At 40.9% G+C, this 10,239-nt stretch overlaps 1 protein-coding gene across 2 annotated transcripts; it reads right to left on the minus strand.

The window, feature by feature from the left end:
• Positions 1–7,014: 7,014 nt before the first annotated feature.
• NPS (neuropeptide S) lies at positions 7,015–9,112 on the minus strand. 2 transcript variants are annotated; one of them, XM_088519992.1, is made up of 2 exons: positions 9,000–9,112; positions 7,015–7,221 (listed from the first exon to the last, which is right to left on the minus strand). In XM_088519992.1, the coding sequence occupies exons 1-2, from the start codon at positions 9,030–9,032 to the stop codon at positions 7,042–7,044; spliced, it is 213 nt and encodes a 70-aa protein (XP_088376118.1). In that variant the 5' UTR covers positions 9,033–9,112; the 3' UTR covers positions 7,015–7,041. The 2 variants fall into 2 exon arrangements, with proteins under 2 accessions (XP_088376118.1, XP_010214741.2); XM_010216439.2 differs by having other exon boundaries at positions 7,015–7,251; positions 9,000–9,060.
• Positions 9,113–10,239: the final 1,127 nt, after the last annotated feature.

The raw sequence follows: 10,239 nt of genomic DNA on the forward strand, positions 1-10,239 counted from the left end.
ACGTATTAACTATTTCACGTTGCAGTAGCTAAACATGAAGGCTCTGTGATTTCCCAGCAGGAACTGGAGTGAATTAATGCAATGCAGCCCTTTCTTGACATTGCAGGGCTTTAAAATAGAGGTGGATAAAGGTGACTACTCTGCACCTAAGCTTCATGATGAACATCTCTAAAATCCTATGATCTCTTAATATCACTCCACAAAATATTTTGAAATCAAAGAGCAGCCAAAAAGAAAGATGTCAAAGACCAAAAGTTACTTTAAATCATGTAGAAAATGTATTTCTGAATCCAAGACTAAGACATGTCTCATAGTCATAAAACCATAAACCATCTATAATGCCATTCCAACATTCAAAGCAGTAATATTCATATATCAAAGCTGAGGTGCTGTTAGCTTCCAACTTTTTTAGGATGGCATTCATCTTTATGACAAAAATAATTATAGAATGATAACCTGCAGTGACTTCAAGCACACGCAGAAGAAAACACTGCGGCTCTTATCTCCAGCCCCACCAAATTTAAAAGACCAAGCTTGTGATCGTGAAAATGAAGAAAGAATAAAATACCCATCCGTCATAGGTTTTTAGCTCTCTGCTAACTCTTTCTTGTGCAAATGTGCCGTGCAGAGAAGGATTACAAAATGGGGACATTTCTCGGAGATCCCTTTTCAGCCTGTGCCTTCTCCTCTGCAGATCTCCTCCTCCGGGCCATCATGTGCCCATTCCTTCCCGTAGGTCGCTACGGCTTGCACTGTTCTAGCGCAGACACATACTGATTAATTAATTAATTAGCTTCCTCTTGCACAGGCTGGATGCAAGCCTCATTTGGCCCTGGGCTCCACTGCCTCCAGGCTGTCACTTCTGTCACGCAGCCAGCACGAGCGTTAATGTCCTGCCAGGAGACATAGCCCAACGCCAGGCTCCAGAGGCCACCGCTCTGCCCAGAATCCATACACTGGCAGCAGAAGTGCAGGCAGAAAGTTTGCAATGCATCCCCACATCCCATGTGTTCACACACTAACTACATCGCACTAAAATAAACTCTTTCCAATTAATGCTTGCTTGTCGTCAAATGCAATAGTTTTCAGCCCTGCGACACTTAAAAAATGCTAGCTACTTATGCAGTATCTCTGCAACCATCCAAAATGCTCTGCAAGGTATTTTACATGAGTAAAAAAATGGAAAAAAAATGACTAGGTTTTAGCAAAATAACCACATTAGACTAGTGACCAAAAACTCCATTTCATTTTAAGGGATGTATCCTTCATGGTATCACTGATTGAGTAGTACCACAAACTAAAAGACACAGACTCATCGTGGGTGATGGGGAATGAGCAGTGAGAGAGAGATAACTTGCACTGCGCCACTTGATTTACTTCTGAGAGCTTAGTGAAGATAAATGCAGCTCATTTCCTAACATAAGTATGCAAATGACACCTTAATTATTGATCATAAAGAGTGATTTGCAAAGTTCAAATATCCACATACTCAGATTGACATGGTACCTTGCTTGCAGAAAAACAAAAAAAAATCTCCCTAAACTAATGACCATGGAGCCAACATGGATCTTCTGCCTGACTCCTTTTTGAGTGTCCCCTCTCCTGGAGAGGGAAAAACACTCTGTGCACAGGAAAGAGTGTGTCACCTGTGGGCCAAAGCAAAGGTTTGGTGGCAGAAAATGGAAAAAAACAGCAGCTTGAGCTAAGAATGGAGTTGGGATTTTGTATTTGGTGGATGGGTGCTCAGATTACATCAACTCGAAATGGAGACGGTGCTCTGAAGTGGGGAACTTGCCTGACTGCCGGCAGCAAGGGGCATCCATGAGCAAGTTTACAACAGGAACACGTATTCTTGGAGGGGCAAGAAAGGAAAACACATCTGCAAGTGGGAAAGGAGAAATCCTTTTGGTTTATAAGTGTCTTTTCATAGACCAATTTCACCAGTTCTACCCACATGGGTCATTTGTCTTCTTCCATTTAAGGCAGTTTAAAGCAATCAGCAGCAGTTCCATGCATCAGTTAGCTGCTTTGTACTTGGCTTCCTTCAGCAATCAAGATGTGGCCTCAAACTGCTGCATCAGCTCCTGAAGTCAATTGTTTTACATTACCCTAAGTGGCTACAGGGAGCCTCATTAAAAATGGACATGATTAGATGACAGAACCAAAGGTAACCAAAGATCAGAGAGAATACAAACAGAGCATTAAGAAGAGTTTGTTTTCTTCAGCTTGTGCTGATTTATTAAAAGATATAAAAAATACAGCACGTGTAAGTCTCTTGCACATCTTGAGGGAAGATGATAGAAGAGCAGAATCCAACACTGTTCTGCAGGCTGTGGTTGCAGCACGCTGTGACAGTCCACATTTGGCATGCCTTTGATGCCAAAACCTGAAATTGAGTCAAAAATGGGCAGGCAAATAGCTTATCCCCTTGACTTACATGCTGGTTCTTTGCGCTGTGGAGCATCCCAGCCAGCACCAATTTCTGTCTCATTATGCGAATGACTTAGCATCCTTCCTGACAAGCCATGGTGTCTTGTGCAACAATAATTTGGCCATATTTTGGATGTGAGAATGAATTTTAAACTGTGAAACATGAAATGAAGTGGCATTTCGCAGGATGCACTTTGCTAGGCATCACTGAGCAGTAGCAAATCTGCCCACGACTGTGCTGCTCCGATCCTCCAGCACTCACACTGCCAGCAGAAAGGGCTAATTTGCAGACCTGGCTAAAACCAGAAGACCAGCACCGTAAAATATGCCCCGTGTCAAAGGGAAAGGCCACCTGGTGAGGAAGGTTTTTGCAGAGCAGGCAGCTTGGTACAAAGCTTTGGTACAAATTCTTTTATTCAAAATATGGCTCTTATGCCAACTGAGGATGCTTGATATTTTTGACACATTTCCATATAGTTGGGAATGTTACCATAACTGCCAGTATGTTTTTCTTTCGGCCATTTAGAAATATCTTTACCAGATATGGGATGCAGTTTAAAAGTCGATGTCTGTAAGTGAATTGCGTGTCTTAGAGCCCACCAGAGTGAGCAGAGATCTGTTGCTGCAACCAGTGCATCACCGCATCTACAAAACGGTGCAGAAATACCCTTCTCAGATACCCCATCACCGTGACCTGCAGATGATACTGAGAACAGGCCATCAAGCAAGGTAAAAGTGCCCCTACCCTGCCACAGAAAAGTCCTTCCAATGCAGCTGACTCTTACTGAAATAATTCATTACTCCAGGTTTCCATTTGCTCTAAAAATATTCTAAAACAGCACTGTAGAGGCTTATAAATGAAACATTCATCTCAGAAGCACAAATACTACTAAACGACAGTGATTTTTCCACCAATGCTCAGTTGTACTTTTACATATTTTCCCTTTCTCCCTGCATTTTGAATCGAGATCCATATTTCCTTTTTATTTATTTTGTGTTTTTACTTAAAAGCAAAGAAGATAAAACACCACAACGTGCGTGACCGGCATCCACGAGCTAGCATAGTTTTTCCGAAAAATAAAAGGGCAGAGGGAATGAAATCAATCTAGAGTGACATTCTGTCTTGTACGTTCTTCTCTGTGCTTAATACTAAATTGTCACATAAATCCTCGTAGCCCTTGGATTCAGATGAGTATCGCACCACTAATTGTAAATTAATGGCTACTAATGAAGAAAAGAAGCCAACTGTTGAGCCTTACAGAGGCAAATGTGGCAAATGTGAGCACGGGGCTAGCGGAGACTTGGGATGCCAGGATTTGGCTTCCTTTTGGAAATAAAAAAAACAAAGTTATGAGCCCCAAATTGAGATATGGTGGGTAAAAGGGACAATAGGCACGAGCTACCAAAAAAAAGGAAAAAAATCAATGCGAATGCTTTCTGGGAAGAAAAATCTATTAGCGAACATGGCTCGTATGAGGTGTTCAAGGGTTGCCATAGTGATTCAGTGGCTTCGTTTGACCGGCCGTGAGGAGCGAATACAAAATAGTGGCAGAGCGAACGCGCCGCGTGTCTGATCCAGAGCCCATTGAAGCTCTCAGCACCTTTCTGTTGACTTCAATGAGGTGCGGATGGCGCTTCAAGAGCGGCACTTGATAGCTCATTTCTTTTCACATCAAGCCCTTTCATGTCCCCTAAAAGGTTCCCATTGGAGACAAGCAGAAGGTAGGGCTCAGCCTATGAGGTTTTGGAGATATGCTTAATTTTAAGTACAATCGACCCGGTGACTTCAAATCCAGGAGGGAATTAGACAGAAAAGTCTTTCCGTCAATGCAAAGGCAGAAAAATCCTCCCACTCAAAGCATCATTCATAACTGAATACTGAAGCAAACAGTCTGACACACACTTTATTTTCACAATGTTGAGAGGCTACGTGGATGCTTTTGTTCTGCTCACCAACTATATTGCGTTGGGATAGGACAGTGAGCTCCCCTTAGCTGTTTAAAAAAGAAAAAGTAAGTAATGCCATAATGGTTTGCTATTCAATATAAATTTAAACAGAGTGAAGCATTCTGTCAGACCAATAAAAAGTATATCCCCGACATTTCTTTCATCTTTTTCCAAACTCCTTAAGTGTTTAAGCAGTCGGCTCATCAATGACATATTGCATAAATGCTTTGCTATTAGGAGTATTTTTTTCATTATGAATCTTTTAAGTGCCAGAATATCTGATAAGTTCAATTTTGATTTTCTTTATAGGGCAAACGCGTAATAGTTGTCTTAGATTCTTTCTGCACTCTGATTTTTATCTGTATTTTATTATGGCAATAATAACCTCTAATACACTCTTTCATATCTGCCTTGTTCTTTCTTAAGGTCAAAATTATATCCAGAACTAAAAGTGGCAAGAGACTTCTTCCTGTCTTCTTTTCAGTAGTTTAAGTGAATACATTACCATCTGCAGACATATAATAGCAAATTAGGAAATCTAAATAGGAAAAAAAGAATTTCTTTAATATATGCCTGGTAATCAGAAAACCAGGTATTGGTATTTCATTAAGACAACTAATTTTCAATCTCACGGGTAAATTAGATGCTATTACATCAGGTTGTCTATTTCCCTTCTGTGCCAATAATCTGTGGTGAAGGAAGAAACCATGTTCCTCCGGCTGTGTTCAGGCAGACTTGGCTTGTTTGTGTTTTGCTGGATTTGTGCTTTTCCTGCACTGAGCCTGCTGTAGAGCAGGGCTCACCCCATGGGAGCGCAGGCTTGTTGGGCAGGTGATGGGTGCCAAAGCCAGGGTTGAGATCAGAAATTATGCAGAAGCAGGAGGGGAGATCACATCTTTCCCCATCTTCTTTGGTGGAGACCACCCTTTGGTCACCAACACCTTGTTAGCTTCAAAAAACTCCCACAAACCCATCAGTTGTGACATTGCTCATTGGAGATGCCTTGATCAACATAGTTTCATGTTTGTCAGCTGGAGAAATAATTGAGTAGAAATAAAGAAACCCACCTACTTCTTTACATACAGAACTACACCCATAGCCGAGCTCCGTCTGGGCATCCCTGGCTTCCAGACCTGCTCCTCAGTCCCTAGACAAAGGGACCTGGGCAAAAATCCCTCTCCCTGCCCCCTAAACATGTTCATCATTTCTCTTTCTCTTACTTTAGCTAAGAAAAAATAGAAAAGGAAGTCAACAACAAGCCTTTTCACAGATAAATGCGTCTCCGCTCCATGGAAAGCAATTTATTGAAGCATGTTAATTATGCTACAAGCCAGCATTGCTGTTGACTTTTGTATTCTCCTCTTTGCACTGAAAAAGAAGGCCTATGCCAGGTTTCCCATTTCCATTAGCATAAAAATTAATGTGCTCAGCAATGGCACCCTCAGATCCTTATTTGCTGCCAGAGATCACGAAGGTGACACTTCATACTAAATAAAGCCAGACTTAGGGTTGGGAAAGAGCATTTTGTGAGGGTGTGAGCATCAGCCACGTGGGCTCCTGCTCTGTGTGATCGGGGTGAATGCAAGATTTACGGCGCTTGGTTGCCTGCCAGCAGAATATTCTTTTTGTATATGCAGAGGTGTCTTAAGGCAAGGTGGTTTCACAGGGACTGACTAAATCATAAATAATGGGCTTTTTCTTGAAGCCCAGATTTTTAAAAAGGGGCTGGAGATCTTTGCAAGCAGGATAGAGGCTCACTACCTTTCACTGCAGGATTTGGTCGTATATTTGCAAAATAAATGAAAACAAATATATTTTTTTGCAATTTTTAAAGCTTCACGTATGGTTTTGTTGGCTTGCAGATAGTCGGGTTCATCATAGGTTGCCAAGGCAGAAACATAGCTGTCTGCAGAAAGAAGTTAACTGATCCTGGGGTCCCTTTCGCCTGGAAATTACACAAGTCAAACTAAATTGCACAAATCAAACTGCATAAGAATAATAATTATCCACCATTTCCCTTATAGATTTCTCAAGGTCTCAATTTCTAAAGGTCCCTAAGTGTCATCTGAACAAGAGATGTGTGAATAAGTGACCTAGATGCTGGAGTACCAGGTCCCCCAGCCGAAGATCAGCAACAAGATCTCCCTCATCTCAACATGGAGATTAGGGAAATATTAGAGAGGCTCCGCGTGCTGGTTTGTTGTTGCTCTGAACTCAAAACACATCATGCAGACACTCTGCACCGACGCTTACAGCCGCTACACTGCTTTGGGGACACATCCGCAAGGCGAAATTCACACAAATGCAACTCAGCAGGTGACCTTTCCTACAGAAAAGATTTACATATCTACAGACCAAATGACTTTTTAAAAGTTTTTTCTTTAATGGAAAAAATAAGGGGAATTAGCCAAAGGAAAACATGCATTCCAGTGCAAAGCTTCCCAATGCTCTAACTCAGGAACTAAAGCCAGCTCTGACATTTCCATCAGTTTCACTTGGCTTACAGTCTTCACAGCAAACATCTGGGTGTGGGATGAAGATGCTCACATGTTTCTCCCCACCAGTTTTATCATAGAAAAAAAAAAGAAACCACACTGGAAATGATTTTAAACACAGAGTTAAACATCAGGTGCTAAAATTAAGAGCTGGGTTTCGAACACTTATTTATGACTTTGCTCTTCGAAAGGAAGTTTTTTTAATTCCTGATCCAACCCCGTTGCGAAAGGACCTCTTGTTGAAAGGAGATTCCAGGTGAGGCTTCAGGAAAACCCGTTCTTCGCTCCTGTCCGCCTTGGCTAAGCAGTTACTCAGCAGGACGAGGCAGTAATCAGATTTCCCATACAGCTGGCAATTCGAATAAAAAGGATTACTGCTCTGAAGATTAAAAAAAATAAAAAATAAAATTATAATTTCATGCATTTGCCAGGACTTGTTCACTATAAAAGGCAAAGCAGAAACACAAAAACAATTTATGCCTAGAATGACAAGGATGACCTAGTATTTGCTAGGGATTCATTGTAGACAAAATCACATGTTTTTTTCATAGCTTTACAGAAGAAGTAACTAACTAACTGCTGCATTTGTGATATAAAATACAGCCGCTGTTACTGTTACTTTAGGAGCTGTTTTCCATGATATTGACCTGCTGTGGCAGGTAACGTAGGTCCCCCAAATACCATGCCTGTTTATTGATGTAAAAGGAGAGTTTTTGGTTAACAATGCAACTGCACCCGGTTAGCACCCGTGTGAAACCATCTCGTCTTAGTGACAGATAACAGAAAATGGAAGCATCTGTAAAGCAGAAATTTGGGGGAGAAGGGTTTCTAGCAGTTACAGTGAGTTATTGCAGCAGTTATGACTAGAGTTAATAACGACAAAGGGGAAGTGGATTTGCGAGAAGGCTCGAGTAAAATCCACATAGCATTATGTTTATGCTCCTTGTAACTTGACGTTACAGAAAGGCATAAACTACATAAAAACCACACAAATTGAAATTGCATTTAAAATAACATTGAATTTAAACTCAAATGTTTCTTGACACATCTATAGTTGTTAGGTACATCTTTTATCCTATCATGATTTACAAGCTGGTGTAAGGAACATACACACTATGCCTTACTAAGATGAGCTATAATTCAGCTTGCTACTGCTTTTATTAATATTTTTATTAAAGGCTTGCACAAGCTCCTAACCATGCAGCCTTATTTTCCCACTTCTTGGGCTGTTTCCTCCAAGCTGAGGTTTCTCCCTGACACGGATAAATACTTTCTGCCAGAAACACAGGGAAGTTCCCTTCAGAGCCGCTGCCGTGGCTGGGATTTGTGCCCTTGAATAAGCAGGCTAATGTACGTGCTACGTCTCTGCGCAAGGCAGTGATTTGTGCTAAATAATTAAACGCATTTTCCCTATCATGTTGTTGCTGCAACGAGCCCGGCTGGGATGCTCCCGGGAGCCGCGCGAGCCGCAGCGCATTCGCACGGTCCTGGAGCCCTACGTTGTCTGTCTGTCACCATCATTTGCTCGAGATCAGCCCCTGGAACAATATTAGTGCTCTTTGCTTTAAATAACCTGGCTGCTTCTCTTTTACAGACCGTTCAGCTCCTTTTCATGGTTCAATCAAATTCATATCCCTGATCCTAGGGAATGATTTTTCATAATCTTATATGAGACAACAACAGCGCTTCTGTGCTCTTCACCTATACACATAATAAAAATGGTTAATCTGTTCAGTTGTAGAAGTATACAAACTAGCTAGCAGTGAATTAATCTCAGAACCATACCTAGATTATTGTATCTATTTTAGATAGCCAAGAACGATGCCGAAATGGATGACTGGTGTTTTTCTCTTTTCCATAAAGCACTTCGATTTCTGCAAGAGCTCCCCACACTCTAAATTAAATATTCAGTGGATTTCTCACATTATTATTTTAGAAGCTTGCATATTTTATTAGTAATTAAAGGAAAATAGGAGCTATATTCCAGGAAAATTAGATAATAATATTTATCCCATAGCTTTAATATAAGAAGCTTCTTATGATTAATTAAAAATATTAATCTAAGAAAATAACTAGGTAAGGACAATGAAATATGAGACCTTCAAGTAAGCAGGGACTAGGACTTACCAGGGAAGGGACAACTGGGTAACCCGAGCACATGAATATTGCTGAGATCCAAAGAATGAAAACAAGGTTCAATCTGCATAGACTTCAAGGAAAAAAAGAAATCAGTTTACATTTAAAACAAAGCCAAGCAAAGCTAGAAGTCTATATGTACATAAGCCCCCGGACGCGTCTTTACCTGATCATTTTTTGCTCGGGAGCGCAGCAATGCATGTGCAGTTGTACTACCAAACTCCTCACATGTCCCTTCAGCTCCTCCTTGGATGACCATTTTATACCAGAGTTCAGGAGCGAAAATGTCATCAAAGCTGATTTCATTATGACTAATTGGTCCGTGTTTGGCCTTTTATTCTTGTTAAATGGGAAAAATGGCAAGAAGGTGCGTTCAGCTGCCATCACAAAATCACCAGTTGGTTTCATTTAAAACGTCCCATTAAAATGTCTCTCAAGCAGGTTGGCTGTTCAGGCTGTATCATCTGCACAGATACGGTCAAAGGTCTAAAGAGTCCAAAAACACATTTCAAAAATGGTGCCAACTACAAGAGATCATATGAACACCCTACAAAGACTGGCTGCAAGGGAAAAACAGTCAAAATGCAATGAGAGGGGAAAGTTCCTCAGAGAAATTTATATATACTTACACGCATAGGCATATATATACACACATACATACATGCATATATATAAAACATACTATTATAATTATATATATTATTACATTATGATGCATAGCTGTGCGGCATGTGGCCAGCTTGTGCTCGACTTGTCCTCACTGGCAAAACTCAAGGTGAATTAATCTAAGTGAAGATACGGGTGCTCTGGAAGGAAACACTTTCCCACTCCTGGAAGATTTGGGAGCTGCTATAAATTAGGGTGATTTTGACTAGGACATTGGGCCTCCTGATGCAGCTGAAATTAACTCCAGGAAGCTGAACACAATGAGGTCTTCAGATGAGGCCTGAAGAATCACAGTGGCATTTAAGATCCTTTATCACTTTTAGAGAAAAAGTCACCATTTGAGCCAATAAAATGTTTGAACGTTTTTCATTGCTGCACAAGATGGTACTGGTCATGTCAGTGTTTGACAGAATCCAGGGAGTCTTAACTGACTTCTAAAATGTACATGTTTGCCATTGCTGCTGCAGTACTTTAGGATCCTTCAGGACCAACAGAGCTATAGAAATTCCAGACGAAATTAGGCTGATTTGAACACCGTAGTAAGCAATGCATTTATAAAAACTGT

Source organism: Tinamus guttatus, unplaced genomic scaffold (assembly GCF_059628265.1).
Source record: "Tinamus guttatus ecotype Peru unplaced genomic scaffold, ASM5962826v1 Tinamus_guttatus_pri_ptg000079l, whole genome shotgun sequence".
In the NCBI taxonomy this organism is placed as follows: Eukaryota; Metazoa; Chordata; class Aves; order Tinamiformes; family Tinamidae; genus Tinamus; species Tinamus guttatus.

Coding starts and splice junctions, on each gene's coding strand:
- NPS (XM_010216439.2), bottom strand. CDS start 9,032: ATGTGCTCGGGTTACCCAGTTGTCCCTTCCCTG. Junction 7,252..8,999: donor ACCCAGTTGTCCCTTCCCTG/GTAAGTCCTAGT, acceptor TTTAATCTTCAG/AGCAGTAATCCTTTTTATTC.